The following is a 26,597-nucleotide window of genomic DNA, read 5'->3' as shown; positions in this document are numbered from 1 at the left end:
TGTAGAGCCAGTCCTGATGAGATTTTTCCTGCAGGTGCTGGACATCCCGGGCTCCTGCCGATCCCAGGGAGCTCTGGCATTCCCTGTTTCGGGTGGCACAGACCCCAAACACGGCGAGCTCGGCACTGCAGCAGTGGGTCCCTAAAGCCTGGAAGCAGCTGTCCATTGGTCTGGCTCGCTGTCATTCTGCACCATCCGAACCACACTTCCCTCCGCGTGTTGTATCTCCTTCAGCGGCTTTGGAATTCTGTGTGTGTCAGCCGAGTTTGCCTTCCAGTTCCCAGAGCTTGGGAGCCGCCTAGTGGAGCCCTCTGTCCGAATCCCAAAATTCTGCCAAACCTCCTCCTTATCACAGTGCACTGCATTCCTGACTGGTATCACTCCCAACACTGCTTTTACAGCCGAGCACCACGTAAGGACTTCAATTGGATTTCATATGTTTGTCTTTTTTACAGAAATGTGAGTCACTTTGTAGGGTATAAAACGGAGCGTGGTTAAAAAGAAAAAGGCAGTGGCAGAATAGGAATTAAGTGTTGATTTCCTACTTTGACAAAGGTCTTTTCTAACCTCACAGATCTCAGCACTGGACTAGTGGCCAGTAATAACAAGGAACTAAGTTCTGCGGACACAAGTCTTAACAAAATTAGAAAATACAGACGTAGACAATGATACTCTCTATTTTATAAATATAAAACATCAGTCTGACTCACCAGCATCAAAACCTACCCAAATAGCCAGCTGTAAACTAAACAAAATTGCAATCACAAAAAATAACCCACATGAGCACACGAGCACTGGGATATCACTGAAACATTAGGCTGAGCAGCAATTACTCTGATGCAGGTGTGTATAAATCGGTAGAAGCTCTAAATCAGACTCTGATGTTTCTTTTTCATCTATTATTGCTTTGCATGCTGAGGTTAATTAAAGCTGAAAAACATAGTTAACTTTGTTTCAAGCCAGTGTGTACTTCAGGAGTAAAATCTGGTGTATCTATGCATTGCTCGGATGTAAGTGACAGGAGTGGGGACTTCCCACTTGTTCTCAGGGCTGTAATAACATAGGGCACAGCATCGGGACAGTGTCCATGTCTCAGGAAAAGCCAAACAAGAAGGGTGAGAGAGCCTGGGAGTCAGGGATGTTCCCAAAGCTCAGAAGGGAAAACGTCTTGTGATTCCTGTGAGGAACTGAGACACCAGAGTGGGACTGGAGGGCGAAGAACTGAGGGAGAGCTGGAACAAGAAGCTCTGGCAGTGATGTGGAAGAGCTGGAGATCCGTGACACATCAGAGAGGCTCATCTCAGACAAGGCAGGGAAGGGCCTTGAACAGCAACCTCAAGGTCTCCAGGCTGAGGCCCCATCTCAGGAGATGAGATTTCTCCATTGTGAGAATGATGGAGAAAAGAGTTTCTCTGAAGTGAACTTAGAGCTTACACACGTTCCCCTTGACAGTAACACTTTTTGCAGGCACCACAGAGTGCTGAGAATTGCTGCAAAGAGCCTGATTTATTGTGGCACTTCTCTAGTTTTACCACCTGAAATGACAGAAAGAAACTGACTTATAAAAAAACCAAAACCAAACAGCAAAACACAGAATGCAATCGTATGAGTGAAATAATATCTGAAAGAAATGTCATTTTCCCCCCAAATCAAGTATACACTCGGAACTGCTTTCAACATCGCTTTTAAAACACATAAAACTCCATCAAGCACCTGAAATCAAAACCACAAACACAGTTGGAGCTGAAAATGCCTATTTTTCATTTGAAAATATCTAACAGCTGTCAAAACAGACACCAAATGGTAGAAAGGTGGAATAAATGCAGCAAAGAAGCAGCATTGACAAGAAAAGAGTAACATCCCAGCCAGAGAGAGGACAAGAACAGTGAAAAGGCATATTCACCTGCATTAACACACTTATTTCCTTTCAGACCTTTGAGAGGTCTTTCAAATCAAGGGAGCAATGGTCATAAGAAAAAGAGTTCCTTGAGTTAAGAATGAACTTTCTGCTCTGTTAGTGTGTAATATCCTTTGCACTGAGATGAATATCTTCCCAGGCATGTGAGCAATCCTGCTTTAAATCACCATCAAATAGATAGATATTTATTTGGTTGTTTGTTACACAGATAGTATGTAGCTGGAAAAAAACACATTTCTGTATAAATCTCGGCTGAACAGAAGTGGAAAGTACATAACAACCAAAGCAAAATAAATTTTAAAACTCAACAAAGCTCAGGACTTAACCAGATGCTGTGCCATGCCTTCCCAGAATGGTGCATTTGACATGGACCATCATTGCCATTTACCATGAGACCATGGTTTAATAAGCACGGGAATGCCTCATCAACAGAAATCCTTGGAAGCTTCTGGTCTTTCAGCTGCTGGTGATTCTAAGAAATGATTGAGCAACTTCCCAAAATCTAGCCCCATATACAGCATCTTTAAGCTTATCCAGGCTGTACAGCGGTTCAAGATATTTTACCTTTTAGATAACTTTCCCTGTCTCAAGATGAAGGAAAGAAATTAATTCTATATCTACATCTTGACTTTTAAATATGCTTTCTTGAAGTTAAGTTTATAATTTTGAATTCCATAGACTTCATCTCCCAGTCGTTACCTGTGACAGACATACAAGACTCAGAGAACAGCTCTGAAGGATTCCAGGTTCACCTTGGAGGTTAGAAAAGGGAGTTTTTTCCTATGTTGATCTTCCCCGGTGTTGCAGCTGATTATTTTGCGGAGAAGAAGACAGCACACGATGTCAAGATGTTCCATAGGACAGAATCAAGGAAGACTACAGACTTCCTAAGGTGTCTGCTCTCAGTGCAAGCTCTCTGTCCCCTCAAGCAGGGGCTCTGGAGTAAAGTGAAATGTCACTGGAGTGAAGAATCAAGTATTAACCTCTCTGTGCATCACTGGCCATGCCTGTAAATAGGAGCTGGCAAATTGTGTGCACCTCTTGGGGTAGAGCAGTGCTAAAATACAGAATACTCATCTGTGCACTCGTGGGGAATTTGCCTGCAAAGCACACACAGCTACCATGCAAAAATCAAACACATGGAGGAAAAAATCTGCCTGCTGTGACACACACTCTTGAATTCTGCAATCATTCACATGCTTACACATGAGGCAGTCAGAAAGAGAAAGAAAGCTCGGTAAATGTGCGGAGAAAAAAAACTGTAGAAAAAGGGAAAAAAAAGAAAAATGGGGGGGAAAAAAGTGAAGAGGTGGAGAATTCTGAGAAGCAGAGGTGTCCAGTTTGGCTTCAGATACAAAGGGAGCTTTCTAAGCTCCTAACACATGGTTTTTCTGGCAAATACAGTGTTAGCATGGCCATGATTTTTTTCCAAACAAGTCATTCAGTCTGGGAAATGATGAAATTAAGTAAATACAAATTTCCTCAAATGCAGTAGACTCATGTAAGTTAATTATAATTAATTTTTAAGTCAGACCAAGTACAACTATTATTCCAAAAGGAGATTTCTGTCACGGACTCCACTAAACTGACACAGAGCTGTGTTAAGGAGCTGGAAAAGCACTGTCAAGAGAAAAAGGAGGAGGAACTTTTTTTTAATAATTTTATCTATGGTTTCCAGTCCTGCTGTAAATAGGCTGAATAGTGGAAGTGAAATCAATTGCTTTAGTTAGTTTTACAGCCACAGACATTAAGCATCAGACCCCCCTGTGAAGGGCTGGCCTGTGTTCCACCGACTGTGAATCCACTCTGACTTGCACCGAGCACATACTGCAGGGTTGGTCACACGGGAAAGCAGATGGGAGGGGAAAGGAGGGGAAAGTAAATTACTTTTATTTGTATTTAATAAAATTTGGCCTACAGGCTCGATGTGACTCAGTGCTGAACATCTGGGATTGATCATAGAATCACAAACCGAGAAGTAGTCATCTGGCTCCTAGAAATAAACACATTCAGTCCCTCTGCCACAACATTACTTTCTTAATGATAAAATGCAACAGCCATTTTAAGTCCTTCTAATGTTTTCAGCCACAGTATTTTTAACTTTTTGGTAATTTTTAGTGTTATTTTTCCACATCAGATGACAGTAAATTGCATTTGACCTTGGACTGGTGGCGTTTGGGATTGCCCACGGAACTGATTCACTACTTTCCTTCAAAATTTTCTGGTACAATGGTAGTCTTGCAAGTCCACTTTTTGCTAATTCCATTCCTCATGAGCATCATGGGAGCAGCACAGTACCTGATGCAGGATGCAGCCCTGCTGAGCTACATTGACCAACGTTTCCTGTCTCTGGAGGTATGTGCCTGATGAATCCTTCTGCAGCTCTACCTAACTGCAAAGAGGCTTGAAAATGTGTGGGTGTTCTGAGCCCAGGACAGTCTGTATGATGTACCAAATCAGGAGGGTAAATTTCCAGCTTTTTCCAATGAATGAGTAAAATTGTTGCTAAAACTTTAACTATGATGGTCCCTACTTACCACATCATTTGTTGCAGGATATAACTTCATAATGTTATGTTTTTATTCTGTTTTCACTTGTATTTTTTATGGCATCAGTTAATTTAGCTAAAAATGCAAAAACTTAAATAGTACTGTCACAGTCCATCCTAAGGAATTGTATAAACATATTGTAACCAGTAGAAATGCTGTCAAGTATTTATTAGCAAGGAGATAGGAATTTATCAGTTGCTTTTCCTGTGTACAGATATGCCTACCTGAAAGGGTAGTTTAAGATGCATTTATGCAAATCAGAAGTGTATCTGCACTTTGAATAAATCCTTAATATCTGGGAGACTGAAATGCAGTCCTTTCAATTCCTTGAATTCCTTTCAATTACTATAAATGCAGCAGTTCTGGCTTTTTCTTTTACGGTAAAAAGTTAACCAGTACTGCAAAACATCTCTTCAGTATTGGTGTGCTATAATCATATATTGTTTATCTTAAATTATTGACGTGTGCCTGGCTCCTGACTTGCACTGGCAGACTTTTAGAGAAGCTCTAACTCGCCTGATTTCACGTCCCTTTTTGTACAAAGCCCTCATTAGTCTTATCTTCTCAACACAGAAGGAACAGAAGGATTAGCCTGATATCCTCTTTCCATTTTGTAGACTGAGATCTACATTTTCTCTGCCACTCTAGGAGTAACTTCACCTGGAAATTTCTATTCCTTTGGCACCATTAAAAATGAGGTAACTCTACCTGTGGCATTTGGTGCAAGGGGCACAAAACAAAGAACAGGACAAAGGGTGAGGCAGATACTGAAGACAGCACTTGAAAACATTTTAAATAAAGGTTTTGTAGAAAGTAATTAAGCAGCTTCCTGGGGACTTACAGTCTTGTATAAATGGGGGAGAGAGGAGGCAGCACATAGAAACTACAGCTCACAAAGCAAACCAACCACAACCACCGGGTTTACATGGAACACCATTCATTCAGAAAACTCAGATATTCCCACCTTAAAAAAAAACACCTGGAATCTGTGCATGAAGCACCAAATCAGAACACCCAGTCTAGCAGTTAGACCTACCTATTGGGTGTCTGGGCTAAAAGATCCACTCACATTCCTCATCTTCCCCAAGTGGCAGCTGGGCTACTATTTTCAAGACACCTATGAAGCAGCTGCATTGCAGCAGAGAAACCATATTACTTACCTTTGAAAGCACTGATAATTTGAATTTAGGAGTAAAGAAATAATTTTTTTGCTTTCTTTGTTCGGTTTTTTGTTTGGTTTAGTTTGGTTTTAGGGGTTTTTTGTTGTTGTTTGTTGGGGTTTTTTTGTTGTTGTTGTTGGTTTGGGTTGGTTTTTTTAATACAGCCAGTGACTTGAGAAAGAAAAAAAAAGAAACAACCCAAAACTTCCTCAAATATAGCATTTCAGTATTTTCATTTTCACATTTAAATGGGTGAAAAATAGCCACACTAGATTCTGCCTTGGTCAGAAGAGGTGTAAAATGTGAAATGCTCATGGCTATAGATTTCCTGCAGAAAACTCTTTGAGACTGCTTCACCAGTGGTCCTACAGGAAAGGTGCCAAAAGGTTTCTGGAAATCAAGTCATCAGAGATCATGAACCCTTTAAGTATCTCTGGCTGCTTCCACCAGAGCACTTTTCCTTCTTTAGGCAGCAAAACAAAGTATCTGGCTGTCAGTAACCAAGTCAAGTTAAAAACATGGGGTTTTGTCCAGACCTGTGAATTCTGTGCCAGTCTCAGAGGTTCTCCTCACACAGATACCAGCAACAGCCCATTGGGTTGGAATAGATGGGTGCAGGGGGACTGGGAAGGGGGGAACAGCGTGGTTTTTAAAGTAATCATGACTGAGGCTGTAATATACACAGAATATCCACATCTATCCATGTATTTTCTTCCCATGTTCTAACCCAAGAAGAGGCTGGAGAAATGCAACCAAGACGTGCTGGAATACGTGGAGGAATTCCGAGACTTTTCCAAGACGGTGCTGTCCCGCCTGGCAGGGCTGAGCACTGCTAAGGCTGAGGTTAAGAGTGAAGTAGAGAATTTGCTGTCGAGGATTGACCACGCACAGAGGGACATTGACTATTTTGGATCTGTCACAGATTCCAATGCTTGCATAGAAGTCCACGAAGACCTGGTGAAACAGCAGCTGCTTGAAGAGGCAGAAGAAAAAAAGAGACTTAAACTCATGCTAAATGCAAGTAAGAACAGTTTATTTTTCAGAACTTTGGTGTGAAGAAGCTAGACCCCTACCCCATGCTCATACAGGGATACCAGATTTTCATCAGCTTTGTGAACACCACAGATAATTGCAAGGGGGATTGGGCTGTGGAAATACTAGATTTATAAAAATTATGTATATGCAAAAAAGGTATGGGAGAGGGAGGGAGAAAAATACAGTTCAAACATTTACTTTGCAGAAATTCTACTGCATATGAAATTAATCTCTTTGGAAGTTGCTTTTTATTATAAAGTAAGGTAAAATCCTCTGAGGTTGTGCTCTTGCAAAACACATTTCTGAGTACTGCAGCTGTACTAAGGAACTAATGGTGGTCTTTGCTTTTTGGATTGGGCAGGGTCAAAATCTCAAAAGAAAATTCACGAGTCAGTAAAAATACTTAATTCACTTCTACAGTTTGCATCTGCTTTACTGTCCTGCTCTGTCATCCTTCCTCTCCTTGTCCCCTCCTTTTACTTTATCAAGAGAGCACACAGGCTTGTCCATAAGCAAAGCTCAGTTCTGATTTGAAAATTAAGGGTTATGGTACCCAGTAGGAAGAATATACGCACAATCTATAATTTTTTTAAAACAAATGACATTTTATAATTATCTTTACCTTGAAAAGTTTAGGTATGTGTCTAAATTATGTATTATATACATATTTGAGGCAGTCTGTTTTCTTTTCACAGTAGTAAGAAATGAAAAATAAATAATAAGAAATATAAACTGTTATTTTTGTAAAAGCCAGGTGAAAGAACTTTAGCATTATCAATTATAAAATTGCACTGACTTCAGTAGAATCAGGCTGAACTAATTTTACACATAAGTTTACAATTTCTTCCTCGAGCTTTTCTAGCAAATCAGTATTAAGGCAGATGCTCACAGAAGCAATCACCTATTCTGCTTCTGAGCTCTCCTTGTACTCCACAGTTCAGTGCTCTGAATATCAATAGTTCTGCTTTCCATTTAGAGAACTTTTGAACATTAGGCCTTTTTTTCAGAGAGGAAAAAAACCGGGGATTTTTAAATTGACTGCAGTTAGGGCACTTTGAAAATTGTATCTTTCTGAGAGTTTCAGAGGGGGAAAAATTACTTTCCATTTTCCTTTGCTGGAAATTATTACATTTAACTTTATTGTAGCAATTCATAGTAACTTTATTTTCAATTTGATCTCTACTGTCACTACTAGTCAGATGCTTTTCCCATTGAATTTAATGGCAAAAGTAGTCCCTGTGTAGATTTTACAGCACTTAGAAAAAGTAGAAAGACCCTCAACTCTAGCAAATAGCAGCTCTGCTTCTCTGCTGTCATGTCTTAACCAGAATCTGTGATTGTTTTTGCTGAGTCACTTCAAAAATCTAGTGGAAAAGAGGTTTTTTAAGTCCAGCTTTGTTACTAGGTTTGGCTCAAGTTCGCACCAAAGACAACAATCAAGCAGAATCACTGCTTTTATATGCAGTAGCTGCTACCTCATCCTGCTTTGGGTAGAAAACATGACATTGTCTTCTGCTCATTTTTGTTTACTGTGAATTTCTCAGTCTTCCTCCAAGCTGTTATAAAAACCAAAGAGAGTTAAAAATCTTCTCTGAAGAAGAGAGACACTGTCCACAGATTTCAGACAATAATCTGGTTATTTCCCCTGCAGAGGAAAATGCTGCTAAGGCTTCCTAGGGTTTTTGATTCAGCAGCTTTAATTTTTTTTAACCTATCTAATCAATAAATGTTAGATTTGAGAAAGCTGTTGTGGCTTGCTCAGGGCAGGTGCTTCCAGAGTGAGAACTCCCAGGAAAAACAAAATCCATGCTGTAGCAGCAATATCCAACAGCTTTGATTAGAGGGTATCAGCACACACAAATGACATAAAGATTGCTTTCTACAGGCAACTGGAATCTTGCCAATGACTTCAGTAGGTTCATATCAGGCCAGACAAGGGGCTGGTTTTGCTTTCTCTCTTTCATCTGCTGCCAGAACTTCCTGCCGTAGAGCTTTGTTTGTCCTGTTTACTGAAATGGCCACACTCCACTGAAAGCAATTCTTTAAACTTCAAATGCTGCGCCTCGTAATTTATGAGTGCCTTTGGGAAACGAGCTTGCTAATATGCTTTGCAATAGTTTTTCCTAGAAAGGAAAAACTTGCTTGATAAAGATCTTAGAGTCTAAATGCCTGGGTCCTCACAGGCTTGGTGCTCTCTGGTCTGAGACATCCCTGCAGAGTGCACACAAAATGTAATGAAGCCAAAGCTGTGACTTGCTCTCTGCTGATGCCAATTTTAACCTATAGTGAGGTAAACAGCTGTGTGGTTTCACCAGCCATGCTCCTGGCACAGGAATTGATAGCAGACATCACACCAGCTCTTTGAAAGCCGCCTTAGTGCATGCACATCCCTGGTTTTGTGATCTATATTTAGTTCTAGTTCCTTTGTGTGCAGGTGTTGGGAAAGGGGATGGGAAGATAGCCCAGTGTTTTGGCTTCCTGCTATGCTGATCTATTTTTATTTCTATTTATACTATAAATGCATAAGAAGAGGCTACCTGAGGATAAGACCAGTCCTGAAATAAAAATACTATACATGTAGCCTATCAGGATAATGGATTTTAATTCATATGCCTCCAACAAGAAATAAATTTGATTCTTTTACTGCGTTGATCTAAACCAGAAGTCAGTTCTCTGAAGTAAAAATTATAGCCCTGTAAATGGACCACCAAGAATAATCACAAAATCACTAACTGTGCTCTTGGTCTCCTCTCAGGCACACAAATATCCAAACCCCTTTTGGATAACACTGGTGTAATAGAACAGAACCCAACACTCTATAGATGAAGATAACATAGTTTATATATCATATAACACTATTTTCAGCACTATTTACCATAGCCACGCTGCTGACACCTTTACTGATTTATTGACTCTGGCCTTAAAGATGAATTTAAAAGAAACTAAATAATTCAAAGAAAAGAAACTAGAAAATTTACAGATATTCTAATTTTTTTTTTTGTCTTTGGGTGTTTCTTGCAGGTTGTGACCACGTGCTTGCAGGTATTAGGTCCCTAAAGGTAGTTAAGAAGACTGGAGGAAAGCATGGCTCTTGGATGAAAGATCCTGGCAAAAAGCACACAAAGATTTATTTATTAAGTGGCTCTGTAAATAATATGATTTTGGAATTTGCAAATATCATGACTTTCATGGAAAACAATCACACACTGAAGGCTCGCACAATCCCCTTGCCATTGCCCTGGGAAGGAACTGGCCACGTCATCTATCAGGGTTTCCTCTTCTACCACAGATACGGCTCCTTAAATGAGATCATTAAATTCAATATCCAGAGAAGAAATGTAGCTGACCAAATGCTGCTGCCGGGGGCTGGAAGGATTCCTGCCTACCAGCTCTCTCCACAGACAAAAATAGACCTGGCTGTTGACGAGCAGGGGCTGTGGGCACTCCATGCAGAACCAGAGACTGGGGGAAACATCGTCATCACCAAAATCAACCACGTAACCATGGCCGTGGAGCACTCCTGGGACACTCCCTGCAGCAGCAAGGATGCTGAGGCAGCTTTCATGGCCTGCAACACACTCCACGTGGTCTACAACTCTCCTTCTGGAGGCACCTCCCGCATCCAGTGTATTTATGATGTTTTGGATGCCCTAAATACTTACATGAACCCAGGACTGCACTTCCCCAAACGCCAGGGGAGCCATTCCACCGTACACTACAATCCTAAGGAGAAGCAGCTCTTTGCCTGGGGTGATGGATCCCAGATCATTTACAAGCTTCACACAGAGCAAAAGGTTTAGAATATTTAGCAGCTTCTTAAATAGACTTTAAAGCCACCAGTCCCAGGTCAACATAGCCATTAATGTGTATTAAAATGACACTATTCCCATCTGTTACAACTTTCATCTCTTTTGCATAACTTAAGGCTTACCTGCCACAGTAATCTTAATGTCCAAAAAAAATATGTGAAGATTTCATTAATATAAATTACACGATGACTAAATACCACACATGTACAACCCCCTCACACACACAAATTAGTCTTAAATTTTAAGGTTAATTTAAAAAAGAATAACCCATTTCTGACAAGTTCTCTGCCTATTGAAACTGTATTTTCTGCTCCAGTGCCATGGAAATTAAATAAGAAATCCTTCCTGTCCAAAACACAGTCTGACAACCTTCACAGATCTGAAGATCATTGTAGAAAGCCTTCTAGTAAGCAATATAAAATCACATGCTTCCAGAGAAATTAGATAGAAGTTTTAACAGGAGAGGTTTATCTTACCACAAAGCATAGGAATATACACGTCCACAAACATGGTTTATACTTAACATAAAACTCTCATACATCACATCAAGGCTACTCCTAATCATTGAACTTCTAGAGTATTTCCATGAAAATTCCACATTTCTTATCCATGTAGCTGTACAGACCACTGTTGATCCTGCCAGTACATTAGCTGCAGCCAAATATTCACCTTTATCAGCTTCAAGTTGTCACTTCTCACTATTTTTTGAATGCATCACTGTTTGTGTGCCAGAGGGAATGTTTCTGGGTGAAGTGTTCTCTAGCATACACTACTTTTAAAGGTTTTTACATGTCACTTTTGGGTGTTTTTCTCATTAGTTCTCTTTCAGCATCTACTTTTGAGGCATTTTCCCCAACGCTTCAAGTCGCTTCCATTGATTATAGCAGAATCTTTCTCAGCCTATCCTCCAGCTCCTGGAAAAGGTGGCTCAGAGGAGCACAAGAGTGCAGGTGAGGGCACGGCACTGCTCAGTCCTGGGTTTGTGAGTCACAGATAAACTCCAGGTATTTTGTTTCAAAAATAATCTTTAAAATGTTAAATAATGTTTAAAAAAAAAAAGGCTTTTAGTGTGAAATAGAGGTACAGACTATATTTTTAAAATTATTTTAATGACAGCTGCATTTCTGTCTAACAGCAAACACACAAACAAACAAACACACCAAAAAACATCCCCCCAGGAAAACCACAAATAATGGTACTTGAAAAGTGATCCACAGCTGTTCCTACAGAAAGCCCATTTTGTTCATTACACTGAAAGAGCTGTTGTTCTGCTTAAAAACAGCATCCACAGAAGAGCCAGACATCAGGGAATGATTTTGAAAAGGAGTTCCAGAATAAAATTAAGAGTGTATAGACTGCTGGGCTGCAACAGTGATACTCTGCCTTTAGCAAAAGAAACTATCTCATTCTAAGCAGGCTTGATGACTAGAGCATTGTTTCAGTGTTACAGCAGACATAGGATGCACAGCTAAAGACGTCCTCAGGCTGGAAGGAAGGTGGGCTGGCACTGGTTTCCTGTGTGAACGCCAGTTAAAGGCAGTATTTGGCCATTTATTCCTCGTCTGTAAAATTACAAACATGTAAATGCAAAATGGCATCAGCCACCTTTGGAACACTTTGAGAACTTTCACTGGAAAGGATGTGTAATTTTCTTTATTTAAGAAATAAAGTCTTTGGATGTAAATATGGATCGAGTCTGCTCTTTAGAAAAAGCGTTCTTGAGATGTGCTTTGTGCCACAATACAACGCAATGGAGGAAGCCTATGCCACTATTCTATATACAGATTCTAATGTGCAATCCTCAAAAGTTCAGGCAGGGTCTTCACTGGGCCTTGCTGCCCTGGAAATCCAAAATTTGTAATGAATTAAAGCCCAAGAGTGAGAGAAGCACCCGGACATCCCAGCAGCAGGAAAGGGATCAAGCACAAGGGCTCCCAGCACTCCACAAAAGAACTGCTCACTGTCAAATGCTGCGTGGGCCCTGCTTCCCATCCCCTGGCTCCATCCCAGCAGCGTGAGGAGATTCCATGTCCTCTGCATGGAGCCCCAAGGGAGAGGGGAGGACAGGAGCTGGCATCCTTTGAGCCACTGTGCCAGCAGCACACAAGGAGCTTGTGGGAGGCCACTGAGGAAAGTTCTTGGGCCCTGGAGGCGGGGAGAGGGGGAAGCTCTTTTCAGTCTGAGGTTCACTTTTGCTCTATTTTATAGTCTTAAGATGAACTTCTGAGCTGCTTTTGTTTTTCTTAATCCCCATGGATATTTTAGTGTTGCTGTCTAACACAAAGTACAGTCCCATTCCTGCGCTCATCTGGGAGTTTCACCACGTACATTTCACCTTGGCTGTGACAAAGAGCAACTTACAACACTTCAGTATTGCTCACACTCTTCCTGCAGCACAACATAGATGAGGCTACTGGTCCTGCATCACGGAATAAGCTGGGAAATGGGCTGTGGGTTGGGGTAGAATACGAATTTTGTGGACTGTAGTGGCAACTTGGGTTTACAGCAGCAGCAACACAGTTGAGAGACTCGTGCCTGTGAATATGGTCTACTCTGCTGATCAATTAATATTCTTGTAAGAAAAAGATGGCAGGCATTCTCCTCCAGCTTCCTGGTAATCTCTTAAATATATATGCTTTGATTTAATTTTCATAACTGATAGCACGCAAGCAGATACTTTTGAGATTGTCAGAAGAGACATTTGGTTAACTCCCAGATGACAAAGGGCAAAAATAAGGACTGTCTGTTCAGAAACAGAGAGGAAAGAATGACAAATATCTGAACAGAATAATCTGCTCCAAGAAAGCAGTCTCCAAAAAGCAAGGACAAAGGACTGTCAGGAGGCAGCAGTTAGCCATGACAAGACTGCATGAAAGAAGGCATTGACTTCCAGTTCAGGTAGATGATATGATTGTTACCATGGAAATGGAATTGGTACAAGGAGACGAACACAGACGAGTCTTCATCAGGAACAAAAAACACAAATAAGTTTATGACCTCTAGCTTCACTATCTAGATAACATCCATTACTGTCCTTGTTATCCAAGTCCTTTCATGCCACACTTTCTCCATGTGCTCATTTCGTCTGAACCACTGGGCTTATTTCATGTGAACCACTGGCTTTTTGCTATTTCACGTTCAGCCCCTCCTCTGGGGCTGCCTGTCTTGCTTTGCAGCAGCTCTCAGCGGGGAATTCAATGCCCTCTGCTCTGACAGCAGGATCATCATCCTCCTAACAAAAGCAGCCCTCCTCAGTGCTTTGGCTGTGACGAAGGTCCCTCACCTCTTCACTGATACTACACTCACCTCAGCCATTTCCTGCATTGAATCATGCCTGCCCCTTCCCATGGTGATAGCAGGCTCCTCATTTTCCATGCCCTCCATTCTTTCTGCCATCTCTTCTGCAGAAAGGTTTCTCGGGGCAGAGTAATCTACAACGATTATGTCCTGTTTGCACTTGAAGCAATCAGAATTATCATAGACAGAAAGGTTTTCAGCTTTCTCTGGCTTACTGACACCCGTGTGATGAATTTAAGCTTTCTGACGACTGTGTGCTTTCTTATTTGGATTTTGTGGATGCCAAGGATCTGCAATTGCTAAAAGCAATTTACCAGTAGAGCAGAGTTTGATGCTAGGAGCATGGTGTAAATCATGCCAGTTTAACTAGGTTTATTTTTACAGTGCCCATCAAAGACAAGCTTGTTTATCAGAAAATAATATTCCTACCTCTTTTTCTTCTTCATTCCTACCTGACTGGATCTGGAGGGTGAGAGCCCCTTTTAGCATTCATACAAGCAGCCACCATATCAGAAAAACACACACGACATGTTTCTTACAGATGGGTTTATCACTAAAAAATGCAACTGTTGCCTGCCTGCTGTCACCCTGCTCTGTCACAGCCCATGTTTTTCCCCCTGTGCTGTCTCCCACCCAGTGGCAAGACACGGCTGCAGAGACGTGCATGGAAGCTCAGTAAAGAAACTGCAGAACCAAAACCAATAAAACACAGCTCTCCTAATACCAAAGAAATGGCTCCTCCTGAAGGCAGAAATCAGGATCTGTGGCTTTTTAAGTGGTTTGAATTTTTCATGGGTTTGCATTGCATGTGAGAAAATAACGTTTTATTACACTGCCACCATATCATGCCCTGAGCCCAGAAAAGGGAATGTACAGAATCCCAGAATCTACAGTAAAGTTGGAAAAGACCTCTGAGATCATGGAGACCAAACTTTGACTGGACACCACGGTGTCAGCCAGACCATGGCACTGAGTGCCACGTCCAGTCCTTCCTTAGACACCTCCAGGGATGGTGACTCCAGCACCTCCCTGGGCAGCCCCTTCCAGTGTCTAATCACCTTTCTGTTGGTGATATCTGGATATTGATCAGTCTTCTTTCCTGCTGTTCATGCTGACAGCATAAACCATGACTTTAATTTGTCTTGGAATTTATTATTGCAAAATATTTCAAAAACCCTTGTTATTTTAAATCCCTTCTTAAAATAATTTTTAACAAGTAAAACCTTTATGTGGAAAAGGTAAATAAAAAAAAACCCTTAACTGCTCCCTATGCAATTGTCATATTTATTGCAGATGACCACCTGCTTCTCCTTCTTATTTAGGGCTGACTTCTCCATGGGACTGATGCCATCCAGTGAGTCAGTCCCTAGTCCATGAATACAGGACTGGGGCTTTTCTTTTGGCTTTTCAAACTGTTTCTTCAGAGTAGGAGGACAAGGAAAAAAAATATCTGTGGAAAATGTTTTATTTTATAAACCTTTAAAAGTATCTCAAAAAGTAAATACTTCTGAGGTGGCTGATTTTTGAGACTTCCTAGTAGACTCTGACCTGGTTTTCTATTTCCCAGTATTATCTTCATCCAACTAATCTGAAAACTAATGCTGAAAAATCCAGAACTTTTGGGAAATACCCACTGTAGAATGTGTTGGGACTACATCTGCCTGTAAAGAAAACTCCACCCATGTTAAATAACCTCCATACTCTGTGTAGGTAATTTCTGGCCTTGGGTAGGGAAAAACATGGTTGTTTTTACCTGTAACACTCATTTGAATTCAAAACACAGCCATAGCCATACAAAGCTGTGCTGTCATTCCTGACTTTACCAGATCAGGAGGCATTTTCAAGCTGTAATTTTCCTTTAAACTGCGAGCTCAAAGACTTGGTACTCACTGAGGTATATTCCCCTCAGTCATGAAGAGGACAGTGGGATCTCCAATGAACACAGACCAAACAGAAACTCCATTATTTGCTGCCTTGGATCCTTGCAATCGAACCATCACGTCCAGTTTTTGTTGAAGATTCAATTTTGGCCTACTCATTTCTACCAAAATTAATCTGAAAAATGGTCAGAAAAAAATGGGAGATAATTCAGTAAGGGCAGTAAGAACTATGCTTAGGCAGGAATGACTTTCACAATTAGCACCCCAAGCTTCAAATATGTAAAAGCAAATACTGTAATATTGCAAAGCAGAGGAGAAGAATCTGCTCCCCGTATCACCAATGGACAGAAATAATTCAAACTGCAGTCAGGTTAGATGTCAGACAATTCTCTGACTACAAGGCTACGGAGCCTTGGCACAGACCTTTTTACCTCAGAAATTTCCAGTGACAGAGGACTAACAATTTCCACTGTCAGGAACAATATTTGTTGGAGCAACCTTGCATTTTGGCAGGGGATTGATCACACAGCAGTTACCTGCAGAGACGGGGACTGGTCTCTGGGGCACAGTCTGAGCCATCCTGGGACGTTAACTGAGAAAAATGGACTTATTATCAAGTGTCTATTTCCTCACTAGGAATCTGTGCCCCTCCTGGAAACTGGAGAAGCTCCAAAACTGACAAAAATCACTCAACTAGACCAACCTTTCTGTATTTGTACATGGGACACTCTGTGTGATGGTGCATTCATTTGCCTTGAAATATGATTGGCATAAAACCATTGAATAATGGAGCATTTTATAATTCCAAATTCTCTTTGCCCTTGTTTGTGATACATGAGGTTAGAAATAATATTTTCATTAGGATGTCCAAGTAAAGGTGATTTTGATAGAGGATTATTACACTAGATTGTTCTGTGACCTCAAAGTTAGTCATAATTTTCTTATTCTTAATTAACTGGAAAAGGAAAGAATCCAACATGTGAACACTAATTGCTAATACAATTAGTTAGATCATGAACTTCTTATATATTTATCTATTATCCAAATAATTTTTTATAAGTAATCCTCTATATAGTATTTTTGGGAGCAGGACTGATCTTATATTTTGTACTTCCCATATAATTCCTGAAACTATCTGTAATCATTAACAAATATCCAGACAGAATTAAGTGCTTTTGTGGGGTTTTAAAATATAGATTTTTCAGACTATTTTATTTAAACAACATGTGCTTCATCAAGATATTTAGTTTAAACAATGCATATGACCAACTGCTTTTTCTTTTAAAGGCCCAGTCTTATAGTACTGGCATTATCACTGTCCATTTTCTTCAGCTGAGGATTAGAAGATAAAGTGTCAACATAATTTCCTGTGCCCATTCTCAATTTGAAATCAATCTCTGTTCCACGCAGACGGATGGCTTAGGAGAGCTACAAAGATTTACTTTGGCTTTATGCTCACAGCGCATTTTTCCAAAAGTGATTTTAATGTGTCTGCAAGCTACATCCTGCTTTAATGCCAGCTCTCCAGTGCCACATGTACAGCTGCTAAAAACAGCTTTGGCAAAAAAAGGTACAAAACCTGAGCTCTTCTTTATACAGATCCCAAAACATGAGGAAACTATCTAAAATCAGATATTTCAGTCCCAGAGGCAATCACCTCTGAAGATCACAGTGGAAAACATAACCTCCTCCGAGGATCTCTAAAAAAGTTCTATTTCAGCAATCTTTTTAGAAAAAAAAATAATTTTGCTGAATGCTATGAATTGTGTGTTTATTCCCCCATTTTGAGAGCTAGTGAGCACATCCAGAAAAAATGCATTTCCTATTCAATTGTTTGGCCATAAAATGCAAACATAAATTTGCAGGATTAATGACAGCAGTAAAGTCAAAATGTCTGCTCTAAGTTTAAAGAACTTGCATGCAAACAAACTGAAACAACCTCCAGGCTACCCTGAATCCTCTTTTTCCCCCATGGCATTGGTATCATAAGAAAAAGAACATATTTCCATTCTCATTGCATATTTGTTACCACTACATTCCTGGTCAGTCTTGTAAACAAATAGCTTCTTATTAAATTTCAAAGAAATATGTAAGTTAAGGTTAGTAACTAATGAGGGTATAAAATCATAGAATCATTAAGGCTGGAAGAGACCTCCAAGGTCATAAAGTCTGACCTTTGGCCAAACACTGCCATGCCAACTAAACCACAGCACTAAGTGCCAGCTCTACTCCTTCTTTGATCACCTCCAGGGATGGTGACTCCACCACTTCCCTGGGCAGCCCCTTCCAATGCTTACCCACTCTTTCAGTGAAGAAATTTTTCCTAATATTTGACCTGAACCTCCCCAGGTGCAACTTGAGGTGGTTTCCTCTTCTCCTTTTGCTGGTCACCTGGGAGAAGAGGCCAATCCGCACCTGGCTACAGCCTCCTGTCAGGCAATTGTAGAGAGCAGTAAGATCTCCCTGAGTGTTCTCTTTTCCAGGCTAAATGCCCCCAGCCCCCTCAGCTGCTCCTCACAGGACTCTCCAGACCCTTCTCCAGCTCCACTGCCCGTCTCTGGACTCACTCCAACACCTCAGAGTCCCTCCTGTAGTGAGGGGCCCAGAACTTCAAATATACACTTAGAATAAATCTTTTCCTTATCGAGTTTTTACTTAAAGCAATGTTTGTTTCACTAACCAGTAAGTATGAAGATTAAATTTTTTTCTACCCAAGCAATTCAAAATATGTTGGCAATGGTTATATACATTTGTGTTTATGTTTTGACGCTTGAAAAACCAAAGAGATCTAATTTTTTTTACAGGAAAACTTTTGAGTTTCCCCCACCCACCTTCTGCAATGTAAACCTCCATAGATTTATCAGTCAGAGCACAGCACCGAAATCCAGCTGGCAAAATTAAGTTGCAGTTTTCTTACTAGATATGATTTTGCTGACTCCCTCTAATGGAGCCAGAGGGCAAGGAAGGTGCTGCTTGTGATGTCCACAAGCAAACTTTGTGGTGAAGTATTTATGTTAACATTGTCTGATTCGACTCACAACATCAAATTAACTTCAACATTGTAAATATCAGTACTCATAAACATCGCTTTTCATTTCACCCCTGTTTGTGTCCAAACTAAAAGAATTTGTTGGGCTATTTGGTGAGGAAATAAAACATCACATGACTGACTGACCAGAAAAACAGCAAGGAATGCTCATAAACAAGATATGAATACTTTTAAAAGGAATGTGGTATGTACATAGACAGAGGATCCTGATATCTGACAATGCACAAGCAAAGCAGAAGCTGAATTCCTGTCCTTACTCATTCCATTACTTCAGGGAAACAAATATTTCATCTGTGTACAACTGCACTGGGTAAAGTCAGTGGTTTAGGTTCACCATAAATGATGCACTAAGCTTGAAGAACAAAGGAGATTTTTAAAGGAGCCTGGAAAAAGTGAACATCTTCCTAAATATTTCAGCTAAAAATCGCAGAAGAAATCTTAAGATCTTAACAGCAGACAAAAATCATTCACAATAGCAAAAATTGAAACATATCTGAGGCTGAATTCATGAGCCACAACTCAGATCTGGAGCAGAAAGTCACTGTCTAAATCTATAGTTACGACAGAAATACAGCCATTATCATACCAGCAAGTTTTTGATACTGAGGGACTTCTTTTGGCTGGACATAAATTCATACTAGGAAGAAAATAAGGGTGATTATAAGTATGGGAAAAAATCTAGTTCCATATCAAGAGGAGAGCTACTAAAACAAATATCAGAACCACAATAAAGATGACTGACCATAATTATTTCCTGTCCAGAGAGAATTTTGTGGGAGATAGAATCCCTTAATTATTTATTAATATTACAAGTCAAAGACAGAGTACATTAAGAAGCTACAAAGAATAAAATATGCATTGTGATAACACACAATAACAAATATATCTTGAATTTAAGATTAGACCTGTGCAAAGAAAATTAAACTGCAAATTACCTGAAAAGGCTTGCTAACTGCCCAAATGTAAAAACTTACAGTGATCATAAATATCTTTTTCTATGACTAATTCTGGTTTTATTTGAATTAACAGAAAGTATAGCAAAGCACAGAAGCAAAGTTTCAGAGTTTTCAAACAGAGACAAGTTTATTTAGAGGCTTACATGGCTGCAATCAACGTGAAATCACAAGAGGATTCGGAGGTCATTGGCAGTGAAACACAGGTGTTCTCAGTCAAAGAAAACTCCTGCAGCTGTGGCACTGAGATCAAGCTAAACACAACCCTTCTGAGAGAGCTTGTGCTGGAATTAACTTGGTTTCCCACCAGCTCCAGGCCCAAGGTGGTAAAATGTGCATGAAGGCTTTATAGGTTCTACTCCCTAGTTGTAGTCCAGTTTCTATGCTAGTTAATTTTAAAAAACTAAAAATATCAGGAGCCATTTTCCTGGTTATTTCTAAACTGTGATGAAAGTGTAGTGACCAGGATATGGACAGTCATCTACAAAACATGTTTACAGCTCAAAGGCAGGGCAGAGAGAAGAGACCCTTTAGACTTAAAGAAAAAAACCCAAAGAAGCAAACTCTAAGAGGGAAGAACTGCTGAAAACCTGCAGCCTGTTGGATAAAAAACAGGTCTTAGGTGTTAGATCAAGTCTCAGAAAAACACCAAGTTTATCTCTGAAGGTAGAGAGAGGAACAAAGGAAACGGGGAAACGGCTAAAATGCAGATTACAGAAAGAGTCGAGAAGGGTTTTTTGACAGGAAACCTGTACTGTGCAAAACCAGGTCACATGTCCCCAGGGAACCTGTAAATCCAGGAATTCCCACTGATTTGTCAATCAGGGTCAATTACTCACAATTTCCAGGCCATGCAAGCTCTGCTACACCCATGTAGGTTATCAGCTACTGGGTTCAAGGCAAGAACTAGAGATAGGCAACTGCTGCTTTTTCTCTTGTTGGCTTGGGGCTTGGGGCTGAGGTTTTCAGCGGAATTTTTTCTGCAATAGCCCTTAATGACTGCTCTCAGACTGACACTTAAGACAATTTTAAGATGTGTCATACATGAAATCCCTATTTGTGCTTGGTCTTTGCATATTAAGTGCTTTAATTAATTAATTTTGAGATAAATATTTTTTTAATTGAATCTTAAAATTAACCCATCAGCCTAGGTACAAAAATCAAGTTCCATTATCAGTGTTTTTAATTGTTCAAAGTAGTTTATTAAGAGAGTTGCACCCTTCCCAGTTAAAAATTCTCCAGTTAAAAATCACCAACTTGCTCCCTTTTCAGACTTCAAACCACCTGTACACCATAAGAGCTACCTTTCCTGTGTTTACTGTATACTTTTACAAGTGTTTTAAGATGTGTTGGATGTATTGCAATACTTTTTTTAGGTGTTTTTACTTGCATCTTGGTTCCAAGGCCAAAAACCCCAGTTCTAACAGCCAGCAGCTATTTTTAGCCCCAACAGACATTACTCTGCAGGCAAGCTCTACGGCAACCTGAATTTTAATGAAGGCACTTCAGCTCCCTTATCTCAACTGATACCACCCCTCTGACAACGATGAGCCATTGATGGACGGAGATGATCTATCAAAGGGAAAGCACCAATCACTTTAAACCGAAGGGGCGGGCTGTGGGCGGACTGGGGGGTGGAGCAAAGACACTATAAAAACAACAAGGCAGAGAGGCGGTCCCTCTTTCTCTCTGCAGGCTAGCTGTGGTAGATGTTGGTGCTGGGCATTTAAAAGCCTTACTCCCTTTAAGGAGCCTTTAGTAATTTTTTTTCCTGACTTTTGGACCAGCTAAAAGTCAGCCCAGAACTTTAAGTTCTTTTTCTCTACCTGAGGTCTAGTGCTGTCTCAGCCAGAAGATCTCAAATCCCTGCAGTCCTGGGGCATACCATCTACCAAGCCATAGGATCCCAAATTTTTATATTTTTCTAATTTCTGTAATTTTTCAATTTTTCTGTTTTCAATAAATTAATTTTTTTATTTAAGAGTTGTCTCATTTCTCACAGATGTAAATCAGCAGAGACTCAGTTACACAACTGAACACCAGCCCACACCTTAATCTCCACAGAAAGCACTATTCATCCCCTGTGAAATCACATCTTAGCAAAGAGCAGAAAACACCAAAGCAGAGCTGACCAGTAAACAAACCCAGAGCTCCGGCGTGTGACCGAGCTCCTGCCTATCAGCTGAGTCACAGGAGCTGACCTTGTCTGCTCTGCCTAATGTCAGGGTTAGATGGAAGTGGCTTAGGCTAATCTTCCCTGCCTGAGAGCTGGGACAAGTCGCACGGCACAGCTCATTGCTGCAGCTGAGCCAGCGCAGGCTGTTCTGTTCCATCAGGCTCGATCACAGCACCAAAGGGCATCGGCCGGAGCTGCCCCAGCTCTGCCTCCGAACCAAAAGTGAAGGCATGATTTACTGCATCTGCATGTATGGCTGCGAGGAAAAGGGCTGTGTGACAGCAGCCATCACCCTCACCCACAGAAATAATCAAGGACATCATCTGGGACAAAGAGCATACAGAGGCCCAGCTTGCCTCCTGCCTCAAAGCTTGCAGGTAAGCTGGGCTTGGAGTTTTCCTGCTGTTCTGGGCTCTCCTAATGTTTGAAGGTACAGGATCTTGCGTGTATTTTTAAAAATAAGAAATACCTTTAAAAAAGTATTCTGGCTGGAAGATTTCTTGAAGAGATAACATGACAATAGGTACTTTTCAGTCAAGAAACAGCTTAATAGCCCCCTATGTAGCTCACAAGACTTTCTAGCATGTTTTTTTTTTCCCTGCAACAAATTTAGACGTTTGTCAAATCCCCCAATGTTGTGACTGAAACAAATCCCCTGACTCAACACTGCCTCACGGAAGGAGGTGGAATACCAGCTTATCTAGGACCGAGTTCTCTACACAAATACACGCAGCAGCACACAGAATAAACTCTGTATTTCCCAAGCTGCAATGAGAAGGCCTTTGCCTGACAGTGAGAGCAAATGCAGATGTTATAAACAGCTGTGCCCGCCTGAAAAGACTGCAGCTGCCCCCGTCAGCTCTTCATTTACTAAGGCACGCTTGCTAACCCCAGAATTTATAAAATGCCTCAGCACGGGGAGGCTGGGTTTACGTGGGAGCCGAGAACGCTCCATCCCAAAAACTCGCAGGGTGACTCGCGTGTGATTTAAAAGCTGAACACGAGATGGCGCCAAGTCCTTGTACCAGCTCCACCAAAATTTGGGCAGCTCCACCTGTCTCAGGTGCGATTCCTATTACAGCAAGAGGCCACATCAATGGCTTGTTTAAGGGTCTTTTAAAATGCTGAACGAAAGTCACGATACGTTCCTGAAAGGCTTTTTCAAGGACTGCATGTGTCAATGAAAGCTTCTGGAATAAAAAGATTGGGGGAAAAAATGCAATACCGTTCAACAAGTACAATTCTCTCTGGCAAAACTATCTACATATTAAGGAATTTTTTTTAAGTGTATTACATCTGTCCTAGTAAGAAGACCTTTATATCAGATAGTCTGCTAAATTATGACGGGGGGGAAAAAAAAAAAAGTTCTGTTTTTGTATCAAGTAGCTGTAGCTATCCTGCAAAATCTCAATTTTCTATTTCTCAATTTTCTATTTTCTAAATTCAGAATTTCTACTTTTATGTAGAGGCAAAACATCTTTATTCAAACTCTCAACTTGAATGTCTCAAATTAATTGTGCCAAATAAAATAAACCACAGGCATATCTTAACCACTTAAAAAAAAAAAAGAAAAAGAAAAGAAAAAAAGAGCATACAAGTTAGGTTAAAAAAAGTTTTCAAAGGGCAAGAGAAGGTTGTGCACCTTACTGGAAACTGGTGACATGGCTGGCTACAAATCTCTGCTAAAGATAAGACAGGCTACATGAAAGAAAATCCCTGAGCATTCCAGTGGGTCACGTTTTTTCAAAAACAAGAGATTACACAGTATTGCAGCTTTCACAGTCCTGCACCACAATGTTTATTTGCTGTGTTAATGCTGGTGTTTCACAGCCTGCAGTCTATGAGGACTGTGATTTGGGGGGAGCAATGAAACCATACTGTGACAAACCTTTGTTGTAGTCTTGGAGTAAAGATTTGATAAAGAAGGATGTGAGATCTTCTGGGAATTCTTGAGCAAATTGATACTAAAATATCCAAGTGGTTGGGACTGAATTTTAGACTACTTTAGTTGCAGCTAATTTACTCTCCTTTATAAACAGGAAAATTACAGCTTCATAAAAACCTCTCAGCAAATATAACAGCAATTTGGACCATACTGCAAATTGATGTATCAAAGCACAAGTTCTTTTTCCTGCCTTAGAACCACGAGTTTCTATCCAGGGAGCCATTTAGAGCCTTCACCTAAGAGTCTGCGTTGGCCCTTGCCCTTCAGGGACTATGATCCATTTTGCCACTTTTCTGCACAATCCAGCAAAGGGGCAAGCAGTACAAGGAAAGAACCCCTGGATGCACAAGCCTGAGCACCATTCAGGCACACTTGCAGGATCAGAAATCTGGCCTGAACTAAAACCCAGGGCCTCCCAGCACTGTCAAAGTGACCCATAATGTGACTGTGACACTGAGGAAGAGAAACTTGGTCAGTTCTCAGTAAGTTTTAGCAACATAAAAATAAACCCTGATGATTATATCTCATTAGGATAAACAGTGGGATCTCACATGTGGGATGTCACAGATAACTATGTCTTTTGAGATTGGAAGAAATGATGATCAAGGATGGCCAGTAAAGGCATGTCCAGCAGTGCTCTGCTTTGGGGCTCCTAACTTCTCATAGGTCTTTTCCAAGAAGGATGATTCTGCTCTCCCTGAATAAACTCCATTGTTACATAAGAGAGGCAAAGACTTAACACAATGCCAGCTTTGTGACAGTCATGGGTCTGCACCACTGCAGCTAAGACACAAACCACTCTCATTGAAGGGGGCACTTCTGGAATGGTAATTAGCCAGGAGGCCAGGACAGCTGAGGGAGTGCCCCTGGAACCCGCTACGCTGAGAGAGGTGCAGAATTAACTCACTTATTACAATGATATTAAACAGGATAGACAGGACCAACAGGCTAAAGGGAGCCCAGAATTAGGATTCTCTCTGCTTTCTGGTGGTGCAGTAGTGTTATGTCAAACAGTAGAGAAACAGGGCTGTAAAATCATGACCCATGAACAGACAGGGGCTTGTGCTCTGTGCTCAGCCTCCCTCCGCTCCTGCCTGCGCTTCCCAAGGGAGTGGCAGTAATTGCAGAGCCTCTCCATTCCAGGCCCTTCCCGTGCACAGCACCGGGGCAAGGCCATGCTCGCCTTCCCGTGCACTGCCTGACACTGGAGAACAGCATGTACCAGCAGGGGCCTGGCAATTCCAGGTCAGGAATAAACAAGACAGGAGGCAACAACCCTACACAGCCATAACAGAGTAAATGAGGTCCCGGCGGCTGCTGCCATCATGTGCAAAGTTGTCCAAACACCTGTCCTAGACCTCCAGTGAGTTGGGAAAAAGGAGGGCTGTTTTCAACTAAGTGTTGAAAAGAGTCCGAGCTTTGCCCAAACTGTTGCAAATTCCACTGACTCTTTCCCAAATGGTTTAACGATACTCAACAAGCAGTGCTGCACAATAATTTCTGGTATCAGTATTATGAAAGATGAAAATGGTATCAACCACTGTTATTTGCACCACTCCTCTACGTGACCTATTTAAGATGACTACCTCAAAGCTGAGAGAAAACACAAGAAACATTCAAAAGCCGAATTAATACACAGCCAATGGATTCTTGCCAGTTTAAATTATTCTTTAGCATGTTCAGAGATGTTTCAAAGGCATTCTACTTCACTTCCCGTTTTCTCCCTCTCCCACTTTGGGCATGTCTGCTTTGTATGTGAGGTCCCAATCTTTATCTGGAATATCTGGCATGTGATTCATAGCCTTGGTGTTACGTGCAAGTTTAAAGCAAAACTGGAGTAATATATAATTCTTCCCAAGGTCAGAGAGCGGCTCAGCTGGTAATAGGGAACAAGTTTTAATACCCCAAATACACTGGAAGCTTACTCTAGGCAAAAAGAGATTCCAAAACTGAGGAGAAGTGTTATAAGTCACAAAATTACATTAAAAAAGTGTGTATTAATACTTAAACTCTTTAGGTGAAAGACAGCATCATCACAGAGGAAGACAGCAAACTGTGGTGGTTGAAATGTAACCACTCCACAAAGAGTGAAAAGTGTGTGTTAATTACATTGCGTATGTGTCTGGAATCTCTTTATCTCACTTTCTGCTAAGTAGTTACTTTTGTTTAGCCAGCTCCATAGAAAACTGACATCATCAGAAGCACTCAGTGCTGCTGTGAAAGAGCTCTGCCCGTACAGCACAGGTGACCCCTTTGGTCAACAGAAACCCCTTATCAGATTTCTGCTCAGCCAGGCACCCCAAGTGACCAGCGAACTCCCAATGACCAAATCCCGCAGCACTTTTCGGATTGCTACGAGTGATCCTGGAATCTCTAGAGACTAAAGAAAAACCTACGCTTCATGAATGTGGTTTTGTTTAATGTTTGTGTACTTGGAGTCTTCCTCCAAGTTTTTTTGCAAGGGATTGTTTGCAGTCATAAACAGAGCATTAGAGGCTGATTTCTAAGCAGTAGTCAACAGGGGGGGTGATATGAAATAGTTGTAACAATATAAACGTCCTATGCTGTTATTTTACTAGTAGAATTAAAGTAGGCAAGACTTTAATTCTACTTTAAGTAGTGCTTGAAGTATAGAAATACCTGATTTTTAAATCTTTGGAGTAGTTAGTGTTTTTCTCAGTCAATAATATGATGTCTGTGTTAACCTGGAAAGCCCCTGGGATGTAGGAATACGCACCGAAAAATCCGCGTGGTAACACTTCTGAGAACAACATGGTTTTGCTCAGCAGCTCTACTTCAGGCAATACTGGGGGGAGGGGAATGCTC

General features: G+C 40.9%; 2 protein-coding genes and 1 long non-coding RNA gene across 4 annotated transcripts in view; 2 read left to right on the top strand and 1 right to left on the bottom strand.

Annotated features, from left to right (window-relative positions):
- LOC116445866 lies at positions 1-26,597 on the bottom strand. The gene is made up of 2 exons (XR_004240911.1): positions 26,509-26,597; positions 1-1,535 (listed from the first exon to the last, which is right to left on the bottom strand). It is a non-coding gene; the product is annotated as an uncharacterized LOC116445866 (long non-coding RNA).
- On the top strand, positions 3,860-12,155 carry OLFML1 (olfactomedin like 1). 2 transcript variants are annotated; one of them, XM_032112955.1, is made up of 3 exons: positions 3,860-4,273; positions 6,363-6,648; positions 9,684-12,155. In XM_032112955.1, the coding sequence occupies exons 1-3, from the start codon at positions 4,148-4,150 to the stop codon at positions 10,460-10,462; spliced, it is 1,191 nt and encodes a 396-aa protein (XP_031968846.1). In that variant the 5' UTR covers positions 3,860-4,147; the 3' UTR covers positions 10,463-12,155. The 2 variants fall into 2 exon arrangements, with proteins under 2 accessions (XP_031968846.1, XP_031968845.1); XM_032112954.1 differs by having other exon boundaries at positions 4,148-4,273; positions 6,360-6,648.
- Positions 22,112-26,597, top strand: part of PPFIBP2 (PPFIA binding protein 2) — a 98,385-nt gene continuing 93,899 nt past the window's right edge. The window contains exon 1 of the mRNA XM_032112946.1: positions 22,112-22,203. The gene's annotated coding sequence lies outside the window, so the exon portion shown is untranslated. The remainder of the gene's footprint in view (positions 22,204-26,597) is intronic.

Source organism: Corvus moneduloides, chromosome 6 (genome assembly GCF_009650955.1).
Source record: "Corvus moneduloides isolate bCorMon1 chromosome 6, bCorMon1.pri, whole genome shotgun sequence".
Lineage (NCBI taxonomy): Eukaryota > Metazoa > Chordata > Aves > Passeriformes > Corvidae > Corvus > Corvus moneduloides.
The sequence above is the reverse complement of the archived record's forward strand: the minus strand, read 5'-3'. Positions and strand labels throughout refer to the sequence as shown.

Excerpts from the sequence above, each read along its gene's own strand:
- OLFML1 (XM_032112954.1), top strand. The coding sequence starts at position 4,148 with ATGGTAGTCTTGCAAGTCCACTTTTTGCTAATTCCATTCCTCATGAGC. Across the intron at positions 4,274-6,359 it reads AACGTTTCCTGTCTCTGGAG|AAGAGGCTGGAGAAATGCAA; the intron begins GTATGTGCCTGA and ends TTCTAACCCAAG. Across the intron at positions 6,649-9,683 it reads TAAACTCATGCTAAATGCAA|GTTGTGACCACGTGCTTGCA; the intron begins GTAAGAACAGTT and ends TGTTTCTTGCAG.